Source organism: Myotis nattereri, assembly GCF_964212035.1.
Source record: "Myotis nattereri genome assembly, chromosome: 5".
In the NCBI taxonomy this organism is placed as follows: domain Eukaryota; kingdom Metazoa; phylum Chordata; class Mammalia; order Chiroptera; family Vespertilionidae; genus Myotis; species Myotis nattereri.
In genome coordinates, this window is record NC_138080.1 from 76,662,929 (window position 1) to 76,680,014 (window position 17,086).

Below are 17,086 nucleotides of genomic sequence, written 5' to 3' on the forward strand. Positions count from 1 at the left end.
TTGCAAATATTGAATCATTATGTTGTACACTGAAACTATAATGTCAATTTTATCTCAAAAATAAAAATAATTTTAAAGCGAGGGTGGGTCTACTCCTGGAGATTTAAAGTGTGAAAGGGATTTGGCAGTGAATGTTCTGTCCCAGCTTTGAAGATGAAGGGGACCACGTGGCAATGCATGCAGGTGGCCTCCATTAGCTGAGAGTGGCCCCTCGCTGGTGGCCAGCAAGGAAATACAGACAACTATCCTACAACCAAAAGGAACTGAACTTTGCCATGTAAAGGACCCCAAACTCCAGCTGAGAACACAGTCTGGCTGACATCCTAACTTCAGCATTGTGAGAACTTTCAGGGAGACCCCAACCACAACATCCTTGGATTTCTGAACTATAGACATGTGAAATAAATAAATGAGTGTTGTTTTAGAAACCAAATTCGTGGTAATTTGTTATGCAGCAACAGAAAACTAAAAATATCACACACACACACACACACACACACACAGACACACACAGAACAGGGGCCAAAGAACAAGACCAAATGCCCTGTTTATTTACACTCTTTTATTAATAAAAACAACAGAAGGAAGACGAGGTTTCAATATTTTATTCAAGTTTTATTTTAAGTGATGTTAATTACAGCATTTGAAAGGGATGTTCTAATTCCACACAATGGAAGACTCTAAAATGTACCCATTAAACTGCTAAAAAACCGAGTGTCTAATTTAGGTTCCGAGTGTTGTCACCATGTGATTACAGTCACAGACTCTTCCCAGCTTGCAGCTGGAGCTTTTGGAAGCTATTTCATACTCTGGTGCAAGGGCAAAAACCACAACATGAGAGGGAATTAAGTCCTGAATTTATTGGCTTCATCACATCCACCTTCTCCACCCCAAAATGGCACAAAAGACACTACCACACCCTGCAGACTACTTTTGGTGCAAAAGAGGTGATGGACCGGGGTGGAAACAGGTCTAAAAAAGTCCCATCAGATGAGTTTGTACACGCCATCAAATAGTGAGCCTCTCTCAGTTAGGGTAGGAAATCAAGATTCAATTCTCAGGAAGTCATAATTTCATACATTTAAGCAATACAAATTTACAAAGTGCTTACAAATCATCATCAGCTTCCACTTGCAGCCATTTCTCGATAAAAAAGAAACCTGACATCTTAGAGGGGCTGCCAAGTTCCCCCAAGTCTACAGCTGTGAGGACCTGCTTTGGAATCGGGTTTCTTCTGTACCTCTGAAAGGGTAACACCTTAAAGCTGAATCATCTTTAACCTGGAGGTCTAACATGATATTTAGCAATACTTGCATCCCAGACATACAACATTAAAAGGTACACTAAATTCTGAAGGTAGCTATGCTGCAAAATAGTTTAAAATTAAACAATTGAACAATCTTCGTTTATGCTTGAAATTCCAGTCCTAGACCAAGCTTGTGGCCACCAGCATTGACATTCTTGCCATCCAGCAGAGCTGACAGCGTCAGTTTTATACCTGAAGGGAAAAGTCCGGGAGATGAAAGGGGAGGGATGAAGAAAAGAAGAGAGAAGAAAAGTTAACACACGGAGGAATGTCGGAGTGCCCTGGCAAAACCACACCAAATTCAAAACCAGTTCCAGCTCCGTGATCAGGGGCAAAACCACATGGCCCTTCTGTTACTCAATGCCATCTGCCTAATTAACAGATAGCTGGAATGAGCTTATTCAACAATCACTATGATTCCACGGCCTACCTAATCCACTCTAGGGACTCCACTTTCCTTTTTCCTTTCATCGCCTCCTGCTACCACTCAATCTCTACCATTGGCACCATGTAGTAAGCTTCTTCAGCAATAGCCCCTTGAAATGAAACCCCTTTCATGAACCAGACACCGAGGTCTTACACTCGTACACACACACACACAATACTGATATTTTCCCTAGAACAGCTTGATTCTGACATCATGTTATCTTAGATTTCCAGGGTTCAAAGGCCCAACCTATTCAAAATAACCCCAAGGGGCTGGCCTAGCCAACTGTGCAGAGGAAACCTGCAAACCAGTATCAAGCATTATGTACACTGAAAGAAAAAAGGATGGAAGAAAACAACAAAAATTGTAACATGTTAGCTTTGCTCTTCTCTCCTACTTACTACTTCTCCTATTCTCCAAATCTATATTAATAAAAGGGTAATATGCTAATTAGACTGGACATCTTCTGGACAAAGCCACGGTGGCGGGGGCCAAGGCAGAGGCGGTTAGGGGCAATCAGGTCAGCAGGGGAGAGCAGTTAGAGGCGATCAGGCTGGCAGGGGAGCAGTTAGGAGGCGATCAAGCCAGCAGGGAAGGGCAGTTAGGAGCGATCAGGCCGGCAAGGGAGCAGTTAGGGGGCGATCAGGCCGGCAGGGGAGCAGCTAGGGGCATCAGGCTGGCAGAAAGAGGCAGTTAGGGGCAATCAGGCAGGCAGGCAGGGGAGCAGTTAGGAGCCAGCAGTCCTGGATTGGAGAGGGTACAGGCTGGACTGAGGACCCACCCCGCCTCCATGCACAAATTTCGTGCACCGGGCCTCTAGTGTTTTATAATGACTGCACTCCTCTATAAACATTTCATTATAAAACTTTATAGACACTCATTTGCAATGTACTATGCAGGCATTTTGTAAGCAATAACATAATGCAGCAAACAAGAACCACAATATTTTTTAAGACAAAGAACTAATTTCACATACAACACATACCTGGCTTTAGTGTCTGGGTGTATCCTAACCCTATCAGGCTGGAGTTGTTCACTTTAGCCTAGTCAAGAAAAACAGAAGACACAATAAGAGCTTTTTAATCAACCAACTCTAAACTTCAGAATCATATTCTCTTTTTTTGTGACTACTTTGTTTGTGGGATTCATTAAATTCACTAGGAAATGTATCAAATTTAGGGAGACTGGTCTCAAAAGGGAAACTCAAAGAGTCAACATCATTTTCAATGAAAAGGATGCTATTATTTACATTTAATTCCTGACGGTATGAATGCCTAATTTCACTTATACAAGTAGGTCTGTAGTCAAGTTATAACAGGTGAGGACACTTTCATTTATGGGCCCTGAGATAACAGGCTCTCTTAAAATGGGAGACTCTTCAAGATTTATTTGTTGGAATGAGGAAAATCAGCAAATGTGAGATGGGGTTTTTTGAGGCTTTTTTTTTTTTTTTTTTTTTAGGCAGAAAACACCATTAGAATTTTTCTCAAAAAAAAAAAAAAAAAGAATTTTTTTCTTCATGAAAAAGAGAAACAAAAATCTACTGACAATGAAGAAAGTTCAGCACTGACAAGCCTGAGTGTAAAATGGAGACTGGAGTAAAAGAATGACCTAGCCAATCACTTCAGTGTCAGCAATTAGTGAATGTTCATTAATAACTAAGTTCAGTAAAGCAGTGAGTCCATAACGATTTTGCCCTCATTCCTCTGCCTGAGTTGTGGGGAAATCCGGGCCTCTCCCTGACCCCTTTCTCTAAAAGGAGGAGGAGTCAGGAGCAGAGCAAGCTCAAGCCATGAGAACGCCGAGTCCTGGTAAAGCTGGTGCGTGTTTTCCTGTTCGAAGGCTATTTTCAGACCTGACATCTCCCGTCAGGAAGAGCAGAGCAGGGAAAGGAAGGCCTCCGGCAGTCAGTGCCCCGTCTAGCTGCTCCTTTTGGCTCATGTCATCCAAAGAACAAGGCTCCTTCCTTTGTTTTTATCTTTTTTCTTCTTCTCCTCCTGCCCCCGCCCCCCCGCCCTTTGTTTTTACATGCCTAACACAAAAGGAGCCAAATTCCATTCCTATTTCAAGAGACTTGAAATGGGCTGTCTGTAATTTATACAAACCAGCCCAGAAACCACCCTGCAACATCCTGAAACCACTCAGAAGGGGGTGCCGCCAGCAGTGCCCTGTGAACAGAGATGGAGCTCGGCAGGATTTAATGTGAAAACTCTGCAGCACCCAAGGGCCCCTGAGCAACGCTACAGGGTCTGCAAGGTAAGATGCCCACTGCCCAGCACCGGGGCCTGTCTTCATAATGTGCAATGTGGGAGCTGGGCAAGAGAAGGACAGTGTTCAAGGGAACCCCTTTCTAGTCTGCAGCATGGAACCGGAACTGGTTAGAGGAGGAAGCACCTTAGCCAGCCAGCCTGGGTCAAGCCCAGGCCCCCGCACTTACCCAATGTCTGCCCTTGGGCAAGTTACTCAACTTCTCACTTGATCTTGGCCAAAAGTCCCAGAAACCATTACTTACTCGACTTCTCTAAGCTCCCAGTTCCTCATTTGTGATAACAGGGATGGCATGATTTCTGAAAAAGGCACCTACTTCAAATGGGTTGTGTAAGAATTAAACACAGTAATCCACCTACAAGGGGCTCCACACAGCGGCTGGCATCCACAGTAAGTACTATTACGGGTAGCAGTTTCCTTATTTCGAACTCTTTTCACAGCGAGAAAATCTCTAGCCAGTGCATCGAACCCCAACAGTCGGGAATGACTCCAACCTAAGGTCAGGTGGGGCCTAGGTGATGCACGATTCCACAGGTACCCACCGAGAAGCAGGCTTCAGGGTCGATCTGATACTTGGCTGCTATTCCAAAGCGAGTGTTACTGTTTCCTGCTGTCCAGGCGAGATTAACGGCGGTCTCCAACTTCTTATTCACCTTCTGATAAATGGAGCCACCAAACTCCGTCCCGTCGTTCCTGCAAACAAGCACAGCACAGATGCTGAGATGTCCAGGAAGGCAGGCTGGCGCGCGGCAGGGCTGCCCACGTCAAACCGAGGGCAGGGAGGCTGTAAAAGGACTCACCTGCTCACAAAACAAGTACCAAATTACAGGAAGCCTGACAGGAATGGAACGGACACCAGAGTCGGGGGGTTCGGAGCAAGGGCGGCTATTTCAACCATCACTGGGAACACCCAACGGCAGCTCAGTCAAGCACCCAGGCCCCACTGAACTTGAAGTTTGCTTCTAAAATACTCTTTAAAAATAGATGCAGCATTGGGATTCGGGATTCTGAGTGATTTCTCTTCTGCTAAAGTTATTACTTTTTTAAAGGCTTTTATCATAAAAATGGTAAGGGACGGGGAGCAAATGAGAGGAGAACACAGCCAGAAGGGGCAAGCAAGGCTGGGCCAGGGTTCCTCAGAAGTCAGGTTACAGAGCCTGTAGCACCACCAGCTACAGCCACCGCTCGGGGACACAGCGGGAACGGAGCCAGCCCCTTGGAAGAGAAGCGACTGCCAGAGCTCAACCTCTGGTTCAGACTGGTCCACCTGTGCATACTGCTGGTCCAGGCAGCAGCGTCTACGATCCTGGTGGGATTTGAAAAAAAGCTACTTGCTACTGACAGAACGCTTCTGCTCTTTCAAGATGGAATGAACCCCGCTGGCTAGACTCCTTCCTCTCTTCCAAACACTCCATATTGACTCCAGCCTCTGGCAATAGACCCTTCACTCCCTGACATTTTCAACATAAATAAACACTGTCAAATTTCTGCCTCATCTTCTCGGATGTTTCCAGTGGAAATGACATTGGAAACTGTTAAGGCAGAGCCCATGTGCTTTAGAATCCAGAGCTTAGAACTCACTAACCCAAGAATGAATTGTTACTTTCATTGCGAACTCTGCTTTTCACCAATACACTCTCCCTAAAGTAGGTGCTCATTAAATAGATTCTAAATTCTTACGTTTTCCCCTGAAATTCAGAATTGTTACTTCCAGAAACAACAGGAACCACCTGACTTGAAACCCTGACTTCTTCAGGAAGTCCGAGCATGCTGCAAAACAGCAGCTTGTCAAAAGTAACAGATGTGAGTGGCTTTGGTATAACTCAAAAGGGGATATTTTCTTGGTCTTAAATGTTTTCCAAAGAAGTGTCATGTTTTTCTATATATTCTAAAACCAGTAACACAGCCTTCCCTTACTGAGTTCTCAAAACCATAAAGAAAGGGAACTCATTCAAATTCATCTCTATGAAGCACAAAGAGTGTCTGTTACACGTCTGGGGCTCTGTAAGCACAGGGTACCCAGACTGGCTGTGTCAGCTGATCCCATGCCAGGTCCCAAAATAAACCATGTCCACTTCTTAAAAATCGTGAAGTTCAGGTACATGGGGAAAACAGCAAACAACCATTGTCCTTCCTAACCTGGTGCCAATTCCCAATTCCAAACCAAGGGACCACTTTCCATTTCAGTCAAAACGGTAAATTAAAAAACACTTCTATGCTTGTGGTATTTTCCTATTTTTTGTACGTTACCTTTTTAAATGTATGTAACCTTTTTGCCCCTTCATTGGTGTACATTTCCTATGAGTTTTATCACATGTACAGACTCACGTGACCACCATCACAATCAGGATACAAAACAGTCCCATCAACCCAAACTCCCTCGTGGCACCCCTTCGTCGTCACAACCTTCCCCAGCCTCTGAGCCCCTGACCGAACATCTCTATAGTTTTCCTGTGACTTTTTAGTTTTCAAAGACTCAAAATTTATGAATAATATTCATTTATTATATTACATTACTTAATTATAAGAAATTCCCTCAAAAAATGAATTAATGGAAATGTGATTCCTTTAGACCAGGGGTCCTCAAACTTTTTAAACAGGGGGCCAGTTCACTGTCCCTCAGACCGCTGGAGGGCCGGACTATAGTTTAAAAAAAAAACTATGAACAAATTCCTATGCACACTGCACATATCTTATTTTGAAGTAAAAGAACAAAACGGGAACAAATACAATATTTGTATTTGCATGTGGCCCGCCGGCCGTAGTTTGAGGACCCCTGCTTTAGACACTAATACCATTTACTTGTGTTTAAGTTTCAGAAGTCTCTTCTTGAGTGACCTCTAGTGGAGAGAAAGAAATTTAGTAAAGTGGCACCCGACTTGTGCTGCAGGTTAGCTCCTCATGTCCCACAGGGATGTTATGGATGAAATATTTGTTTCCCTTAATCTAAATCAGCACTGCAACTCTCAAGTTTGATGACAAAGGGCTCTCTAATCCAAGCCGTAATTTCCTCTTCCCTTCACTCTACTGTCCAGAAATTAGTAAACTTTCCAATGCTCCACCATGCAGAGGGCACTCTGTATTTAACTGAGAAAACCATCTCCTCATTTGTCTCCCATCCTGATCCTCACAGGCAACATGCGGAGAAAGAGAGAGCTGCACCTTTTCCCCCACTTTAACTAAAACCGAAAGGCCCTCCAATGCCCGTAAAGCTGCAGGGAAGGGACAGGCCTCTGGACTGACACCACACCCTTGATCCGTCCTTCTGTGTGTACCAGCGACAGCATTTACTGTTCACTGAATACAAAGACCCTAAGTCAGGTCAGGAAATGGGTAGGTGGGAAACAGTCCACTTGGCTCATCTGATTACAACAAACTCACTGTACAGTGACTAAAAATTGAGCTTAGCAGTCATCATGAAGAGCAATCCCCTGCTGCACACACTCGCACGCCCACACTCACACGCACTTACACATTAGTGTGAAGCTGGAATTCATCGGTCTTGTAGCCAACCGCAAAGTTGCTCTGGGTCACTCGAGACTTCGCCGTCTCAAAATTCATCTGGTAGCCAGCCAGCCAGCCCTCATAGCCCAGCACCAGGGCACCCCGGATCGAAGGCCCGGCCATGTCGAAGTCCACGTCGCAGCCCAGGTTGATGTGCTCCCGCTTGTACCCTGTCTTGATTTTAGCATTTTTTTTCCTGAAGGAAAAGAGATTGTATTAAAATCAGGAGCTAACTCTCCTTGTGACAACCATGCCGAAAAATGAAAAATTAAAAAAAAAAAATCCCAGTTTAAATGGGGGGGCGGGGGGGGCCGCACAGAAACAGTCCCAAATCTCCCTTAAGCATAAGCAGCTGCTGTGCCACAATAGGCAGATGTCATCCATCAAATCCAGGCTGCGGAAATAATGAAGTGAGCACACAGCTTGAAAATCACATGAGTCATTTTCTTTTACTTCCTCTCCCTGTGTCTCCTGTAGTGGCCTACACAGGCATGTATTAGGTAGAGCGCCATCATGTAATTATGAAACAGGTGTGTCTGCTGTTTTCCCAGACTGGTAAAGAAGGCATACCTAAACAGCAGATCTCTTTTGTTGTTGTTAATCCTCACCGAGGATATTTTCCCATTGATTTTTAGAGAGAGTGGAAGAGAGAGGCAAAGACGGAAAGAAACATTGATGTGAGAGAAACACATCGATTGGTTGCCTCCTGCACGAGCCCCGACCAGGGCCCGGGCCTGGGAGGAGCCTGCAACCAAGGTACATGACCTGGACCAGAATCGAACCCCAGACCCTTCAATCCCCAGGCCGACGCTCTATCCACGAAACCAAACCGGCTACGGCTAAACAGCAGCTCTTTAAGGAGATGGTCTGGTCCTCTTCTTACTTGGTGGCTCACTTAAGCAAAAAAGAAACAAACACTAGATCTTGTCTAAGTAAATACAACAGCTTTTAATCAGTATTCATGAGACGGCAAGGAGAACTCGGCACAGGTACAGAAGCTAGGGCCCTGCAGTCACAGGGCCAGGAAGACCCAGGTCTAGTCTGCTGACTCCAGGCTGGTGTAGGACCAGGTCAGTGCCGCCCCTGCCTATGGTTCAAGACCCAGCACCCCTCAGGACGCGCAGGTGAGTTGTGTCACCTGCAAATATATTGTCACCAGGCCTTTCACCAAAAGTCAACACTGAAGACAAGATCACATCTATCAAACAATATTTATACTCTTTACACCTGACTGTTTCTGTCATTGAGCTACAAAATGGACATCTCTCATGGACAGCAAGCTGCATTCTCAGCAGAGATCAGGGGAGAAACCAGATCTGTCAGAGGCCCAAGGACTTCACAGCCCTGTCCATCCCAGAGTCATTCACACTGAGACTGAAGCCTCCCCAGCACCTGGCCGATGGGTCCTAAATAGCATTCCCTCCTAAAAGGAACCAGTGCTCCTCAGAGAAATAGTCGATTATAGGTTGCAGGAAATGTGCAAGGTAAGCTTGAGGCATCTATCAAAGCCTCAAGGACAATGAGGCTGGGGCAAAAGGACTTGAGACTCCCAAGGGCTTAAACATGGGGCAATGGGAGCATTGTAAAAAGTAATATCGGCAGCCCTGGCCAGTGTTGTTACGTGGTTAGAGATCTGGCTCGTGCACAGAAGGATCAGAGGTTCGATTTCCAGTCAAGAGCATACCTGGGTTGCAGGTTCTTGATCCCCGGCCCGAGCAACCAATTGATGTGTCTCTCTCACATCTCTCTCTCTTTCTTCCCCTTCCCTCGTTCCCTTCCACTCTCTCTTAAAAAAAAAAAAAAAAAGTAATCTCAGCGATACATTGAAATATATCAAATATGTTTAAATCTATTAATTCATAACAACAAAACACACACATTAGTCAGCCTTAGAGGCTAGAGAACTAACTTGTAATTTTAAAAAGATTAAATAAAAAAAGGAATTAAACATCTATTCTACCTTTCATATAGTAACTATATCTCAAATAGTAACTATAACTAAATAGTTGATGAGAAGTTTCTCTTTAATAAAATACTCTAGCTAACAAATGAAGAAGGAATTATCACCAATTTGCAACCCTTAATGAGTGGGTTGGCAAAATATGAAATTCATAATGCCACTGAATTGTACACTTAAAGATGGTTGAGATGAATGACGCCAACATGCACGAGAAAACCAGGCCTTCTTTGTGCATCCCAATGGAATCTCGTAGAGTACCGTGTATTTTAGTACCACCCCCCATGGAATATAAACATGATGAAGCCTCTAGACCAGTGGTTCTCAACCTTCCTAATGCCGCCACCCTTTTATACAGTTCCTCATTTTGTGGTGACCCCCCAACCATAAAATTATTTTCGTTGCTACCTTATAACTGTAATTTTGCTACTGTTATGAATCGTAATGTGAATATCTGATATGCAGGATGTATTTTCATTGTTACAAATTGAACATCATTGAAGCATAGTGATTAATCACAAAAACAGTATGTAATTATATATGTGTTTTCCGATGGTCTTAGGCGACCCCTGTGAAAGGGTTGTTCGACCCCCAAAGGGGTCTCGACCCACAGGTTGAGAACCGCTGCTCTAGACTTACAGGAAATAGGGGGATATCTAGTTTCAACAAATAAATTGCAAGGGGGAAAAACAGAGAGGAGAATCCAAAATTAGGAGCCATATAAACCAATTTTTGCAATTTTGGATGGACAATTTTTGATTCTATAAAAATTATGCAGCCGTAGCCGGTTTGGCTCAGTGGATAGAGCGTCGGCCTGCGGACTAAAAGGTCCCAGGTTCGATTCCGGTCAAGGGCATGTACCTTGGTTGCGGGCACATCCCCAGTAGGGGGTGTGTAGGAGGCAGCTGATCGATGTTTCTCTCCCATAGATGTTTCTAACTCTCTATCCCTCTCCCTTCCTCTCTGTAAAAAATCAAAAAATATATTTTTTAAAAATTATGCAATTTGAACAGACTGGAGATTTGCCCATATTAAGGAATTGTGATTTTTTTTTATTTTTAATAAATCTTTATTGTTCAGATTATTACAGATGTTCCTCTTTTTTTCCCCTATATCTCTCCTCCACCTGGTTCCCATCCCACCCCATGCCCTTACCCCCTGCCACTGTCCTCATTCATAGGTGTAAGATTTTTGTCCAATCTCTTCCCGCCTCCCCCACACCCCCTTCCCCCCCAAGAATTGTCAGTCCACTCCCTTTCTATGCCCCTGCTTCTATTATCTTCACCAGTTTATTCTGACTTAATTTTTAGGTTCATTTGTTGATAGGTATTTATTTGTTGTCACTTTTTGTTCATAATTTGTATCTTTACCTTTTTCTTCTTCTTCATCTTCTTAAAGAATATCCTTTAGCATTTCATATATTCCTGGTTTGGTGGTGATGAACTCCTTAAGCTTTTTCTTGTCTGTGAAGCTCTTTATCTGACCTTCAATTCTACATGATAGCTTTGCTGGGTAGAGTAATCTTGATTGTAGGTTCTTTCTATTCATCACTTTGAATATTTCTTGCCACTCTCTTCTGGCCTGCATGGTTTCTGTTGAGAAATCAGCTGACAGTCGTATGGGTACTCCCTTGTAGGTAACTAACTGTTTTTCTCTTGCTGCTTTTAAGATTCTCTCTTTGTCTTTAGCCCTTGGCATTTTAATTATGATGTGTCTTGGTGTGGTCCTCCTTGGATTCCTCTTGTTTGGGGCTCTCTTCGCTTCCTGGACTTGTAAGTCTATTTCTTTCATCAGGTAGGGGAAGTTTTCTGTCATGATTTCTTCTAATATGCTTTCAGTATCTTGCTCTCTCTCTTCTGGCACCCTGATAATTCGGATGTTGGTACGTTTGAAGTTGTCCCAGAGGCTCCTTAGACTATCTTCATATTTTTGGATTCTTTTTTTATTTTGCTTTTCCAGGTGGGTGTTTTTTGCTTCTTTGTATTTCAAATCTTTGACTTGATTCTTGGGATCCTCTAGTCTGCTGTTGGATCTCTGTATTTTACTTATAATTTCAGTCAGTGTATGTTTAATTTCTGACTGGTCCTTTTCCATTTTTTTGGCATTCTCATTAAGATCCTTGAAGGTCTCACTAAGTTCCTCAGATCTTTGTAGAAGATTCTTGAGTAACCTTATAACTGTGGTTTTGAACTCTATGTCCTCCATTTCTTTCATTTGTGACATGTTTGTCTCCGCATTTTGGCTGACTGCGAGGACCCGCTGTGTCTATAGTGGAAGAACTGCTGTGCTGGAGACACCATTATGGGGTAGGACTTGCTTCCGTGGGGCTTTGGTGCTCACTGAGTCTGCTTCTTGAGTGTGTCCCTTATTGATGTGAGGAGTTGAAATCTGGTATCTAACCAGGGAACCCTGGCTCCTGGATCTCCAAGTCAACCATTGTGTGGGTCCACCCAGCAGGAGCTACAGCGATATCAACAGATTTCTCCTCTTTGTTTGGGGTTTGGAAGTTTTGGAGCTCTATGACCCAGCTGCAGTTTGTTGGGATAGGTTGCAAAAACGCAGGTGATTCCTTGCGCCACTGGCACAGCTTGAGCAGGGATGTAAATTGAGTGGGGTGGGGTCTCAGAGAATCACCAGGGTGGAGCAAACAGCAATGGTTGTCGTCAGCGTCTCCGCGACTCCGACTCTGCGTCTCTGCTTCCCCGTGTCCCACGCCCCCACGGCAACAATGATCCCTGCGAGCAGCTCTGCGAGAAAGCGACCCTCGCTTTCCGACCTGCTGCAAGACAGTCCAGTTTCTCCCCATAGGAGTCTGGGACCTCAGAGTCTCGCCTTAAACGAGCTCAATGCATTCGAGACCTTGTATCCCTTTCCGATTGAAAAAAACCGCGCATCCAGTTGCAGCCCGCCTCGTGTGCGCCTTCGTACCTCTGTTCTTGGCTCTTCTGCACCTCCTACCCAGTCTCAATGCGCTTCTTTCTTTCCTTCTAGTTGTAGAACTTCCACTCAGCCAGCTTTCCCATGGTTCTGGATGACAGCTGTTTTGTCTTATAGTTGTAATTTCAGTGTTGTTGTGGGAGGCAGCACGCACAGGTTTATACCTTACGCCGGCATCTTGGTTCTCCCCTTGTGATTTTTTTTTTTTACAATGTAATGATATTATAGTTATGCTTTTGTAAAAAGGAATCTTAAAAGTGTAACATGCTAATTAGACCGGACGTCCTTTCAGACATCCTTCTGGACAAAGCTCGGGCTGCGAGGGAAGCCCGGGTCCCGGGTGCCAAAGGGAAGCCAGTGCCAGCAGACGGGGGAAGGAAGGCCTGCTCTTGCACAAATTTCGTGCATCGGGCCTCTAGTATTAAAATATTTACAAATGAAATTGTATGATATATTATTTGCTTCAAAATAATCTGCAGGTGGGAGGGATTAATTATGGATGCATAAAGAAAACATGGGTTGATGATTCTTAAAGCTGGGTGATAGGAACATGATAAGGGTTTAATATATTTTTCTGCATTCTTTTGTGTGTTTAAATTTTTTCATAATAAAAAAATGTGAAGGTTAAACGTCCCAAGTCCTCAATGAGACAAGAATTCCAGAGGTCATAGTTGAAAATAAGGCCAACACCCTTCCCAAGGGACACTGACACCTGCAACTTTCGTACAAGTTGCTTCTGCACATTTTCACAAACTTTGAAGGAAAGGCATAACCACCAAACCAATTATCTCTCGATCAGAAAAGCTCAAACCTGTTTTGGTGTGTCTGCTCTTTGGGGGAAGAAACCTGGATTTGGGCCAAGCATCTATCTGGCACCAGGCTGGGTAGGATGATGAATGAAAAGACAGCTGCTCAGGGGCTGACATTTAGATAGAGAGGGAGGCCAAGAAATGTAAAAAGTGGGCATCTCATAACGACTAGGTGAAAAGCTGCTGCTGACCACAAAGTGTGAGGCCTGGGCAGGGCCTCTGACCACTGGTGTGCTCCAGCTGCCCTGACCGTGTACTCAGCACCTCCAGTGTCGCCCTGGGTTCTGGCCAAGGACACGAGGTCCCCGGAGAATGGGCAGTGCTGGGGCAGTGACTCAGGTTTCTCTCCAGGCTTCTGATCTAAGGAAGCATTCCACTGCTCGCTCTTTAAACAGTGGTGCTAATTTGACAAGCACCTGAGAGGGGCATGACTCTGATTTGTGGTTCACGAGCTGGCTGTACCTGTGTTAGGTACTCAGTGTGGGTGCTGGTCCCTAGATGAAGTCTGTAGCCTCATCCAGATGTGGTCTACACTCCGCTCCTCATGGAAGCCAGGATGCTTTCCCAGACTATAACCCTCAGGCACTTTGGAAAGCCAGCTTCACTTCCAATCTACATGCATGTCATCAAAACTTTCCTCGGATACCCAGTAGAACGCGTACACCTTGCACCCACAATCTTGGTTTCAAAACACCCTTCTTCAATTAAAGAAACCAAGGGGTTTTGGAGAAATGGTTGACAGCAAGACTAGGGAAGAGCAAGAAGCAGCTGAGTCTGAAATATCTTCTGAAGAAGTACTCAAAAAAAAAAAAAATGATAGAGGCTTGTCCAAAATACATAGGATGTCAACTTGAAGGTGCTCCCAATGGCCATATCTGTGGGCAATATGGGTAATAAAATAACAGTAACGGATTATAACCCATAGAATAAAATTTCACGAACCCATACTGATATAAATAAATAATTGGTAAAATAAATAAATGGAAAAGAAAGAAAAGCTCTTCCTTACAGTAGAATCCCAATTAATCAATGCAGAAGGGATGATGGGAACAGGAAATCACCATATGACGCTTGCCAACCATAACTGTTGCAGGCAAGCATCACCAATTGATACTAATATTTGTGAGTCAAAGTCTAAGAAACAGAACGTTAGCATGTCTCAAAGTACCTCCCCACAAGATACTTACTATTTGCCAAGAGAAAAATAGTAGCTTGACAGAAAAACCAGGCAAACACCACTTTAACTAAGTGATGCAAGTCCGTGTCGTGTCACCAGTAGTGACCCATACTGACATGCACATACCTCCCGATATCACACAACACAGCAGCACTTCTATGGTCGTCAAAACTGCAGAACCTGAGGTTAACTACGAGGAAACATCAGGCAAATCCAAGCTGAAGAATTCTACAAAACAACTGGCCAGTCCTCTTTAAGAGTGTCAAGGTCACGAAAGACAAAGAAAGACTGTTCCGGATTAGAAGAGACAGGGAGACTGGACAACTGGATGCAATGCAGTTCCCTAAACTGGATCACGGACCTCAAACAAGGCGCCAGGCAGTTAGCAGCAACCTAATTTCCTGGTTCTGGTCATTATGGCTAGGTAAGATGCTAACATTAGGAGAAGCTGGGTGAAGAGTCTAAGAATATACATTTTTGTATATGTTAACTATAAAATATTTTGAAAAAAAAGTTAAATAAAAACCTTCCCTCTTATGTGTATTACTGCAGGACCCAGAAACTCTGCAAAACTCCCAAAGGTAGTAGGAAATCCCTTATAAATTCCAAAGTGTGCCACCTAGGGCAGGGGGCAAAGTCCTAGGCAGCAAAGTCAAGCCTGTGGGCAGGTCCAGCAGCCTCTTATCCTATCAGAGGCTTCCTCTGGGCACTTTCTCCCATCAGGGCAGGGTGCGGAGACAGGAAGTGGACCGGCAGGAAGCCAATACTCCTGCAGGAGAAACTCCAGCAAAGATAAGAACAAGAGTCAACTCAGCTCCTAGCCAATGGTCTTCAGATCATCCACAACCAACTTATAAGAAGACTATGACCCCCCGAGGCAGGAGCCCTGTCCACCCAGCCCCTTGTAGTCATCCTGCACCCTGTAGAGTGTCTCACCTCAGCCGATTCTCCCTCTAATAAACACCTGCCAAGGGGTTGTGGGTAGTAAAGGGTAAAGGGGGCCAAATATATAGACACAGAAAATGACTTGACTTGGGGTGTGGGCACACAATGCAATATATAGGTCATGTATCATAGAAATGTACGCCTGAAACCTAAATAACCTTACTAACCAATGTCACCCCAATACATTTAATATTAAAAAAACCCCACCACTTGTCAGAGGGAAAGGAAGAGAAGAAGAAAGGAGAAAATAAGATGGAATGGCAAACCCTGGCTAGTGCAGCTCAGGTGGTCGGGCATCCTCCCATGCACTGAAAGGTTGCTGTTCGATTCCTGGTCAGGGCACATGCCCAGGTTGCAGGCTTGATCCCCAGTAGGGGGCATGGAGGAGACAGCCAATTGATGTTTTGCTCTCACACGGATTTTTCTCTCTTTCCCTCTCCCTGCCTCTCTCTCTAAAAATCAATTTTTAAAATAAAGAAATTATAAATTAAAATTTTTTTAAAAAGATGGAATGGCAAAAAATGAAACTCAGAATGCCACTGAATTGTACGCGTAAAGATGGTTGAGATGGTAAATTTTGTAAGCATATTTTACCACAATTTTTTAAAGCTAAAATATGAAATTCAGTACATGCCCTTGAGCCTGCTATCAGCACGCAAAATCCCCTTCCCCAGGTTTGGGAGACCTGCTGCTCAGGGCAGGAAAAACAAGAGTGTGTTCTAGAAGAGAGCGATTCCAGCCACTGTGAAAAGTGCCCAGCAGGTGAGGCCGACCAACACACCATCTTGCCTCCTGATGTGCCCAGTGACCATCAAGCCTAATCTGTTTGTGGCTGGAGAGCCTGGGGCAAAAAGTGTAGCCTCAGGAGCCACCTTGCGGTTAAGCCCACACACTGTGTGTCCGTAGGATGCGGGGAGAGGGCCCAGGGCCCAGGAATGGGGCTGGCACCAGAGGTCAGTTAGCCCTGCTTCCAGATGTCGCCCACTGCCCTGAGCCTCGGCCACATGCATCACCAGCAGCCTCACTGGCATGAACCGGAGTGTAACTGGACCAGAAATCCTTCAGCCTCCGCGGCTGAGGCCAGAGCGATTACAGCGCAGAATCTTACTATAAAACGCAGCCAAGTGTCCTTGCAGAGAAAACAGATGAGATTCTTACCCAGTGTTTGGGGAGAAGGATGAATCAAAGGTCAGCTTCAGTCCACGTGCAAGCTGAACGGAAAAGAAATTCGCCAGTAGGTTTAGTCACGAGGCAGGCTAGCAGATGCCAATTAACAACACTGTCTTTTCGCAGGTTACCTGGTCTTCCACAGTAATCTCCGTGCCTAGTGTGTTGTCCGTGTTCCATTTCTCCGTAAATGTCAGACCATATTCAGTCCACCTGTACTTGGTTTCCAGACTGCCTGCCACTTTGGTGGTCTCGGTGTTGGCTGAACCTGAGCTTGTAAATTCCTTTGAAGGAGAGAGAGAGTCACAACCTGCATAGCAGCACTGCACTTTACATCCTTCCAACCCTGAACAGGCTGTGCTCCCTTTATGCAGGAGGGGACACCCTGCATGTGCGGGGCTAACGGTAATGCTATAACTCGTTTAGATATGTAAGGAACAGAGGGGGCTAAAGGAACCTGCTAAGGAAGAGAACCTATGGGCGATTCCTTATCAGCAGACAGCGTCCTTCCTCCCCAGTAACTCGGTCTGGACAGCAAGCATGTCAAACTCAAAGGCTAACACGGGCCAAATACACGAGGCATGCGGCC

The 17,086-nt window shown here is 44.8% G+C and overlaps 1 protein-coding gene across 2 annotated transcripts in view; it reads right to left on the minus strand.

Annotated features, from left to right (window-relative positions):
- Nucleotides 1-590: 590 nt before the first annotated feature.
- VDAC1 (voltage dependent anion channel 1) overlaps nt 591-17,086 on the minus strand; it is a 28,226-nt gene continuing 11,730 nt past the window's right edge. For both annotated transcript variants that reach the window (XM_081091528.1, XM_081091529.1), the window contains exons 4-9: nt 16,629-16,781; nt 16,489-16,541; nt 7,474-7,701; nt 4,544-4,694; nt 2,719-2,776; nt 591-1,498 (exon numbers count right to left, since the gene is read on the minus strand). In XM_081091528.1, the coding sequence (XP_080947654.1) occupies nt 1,407-1,498; nt 2,719-2,776; nt 4,544-4,694; nt 7,474-7,701; nt 16,489-16,541; nt 16,629-16,781 (735 nt within the window). In that variant the 3' untranslated portion in view covers nt 591-1,406. The remainder of the gene's footprint in view (nt 1,499-2,718; nt 2,777-4,543; nt 4,695-7,473; nt 7,702-16,488; nt 16,542-16,628; nt 16,782-17,086) is intronic.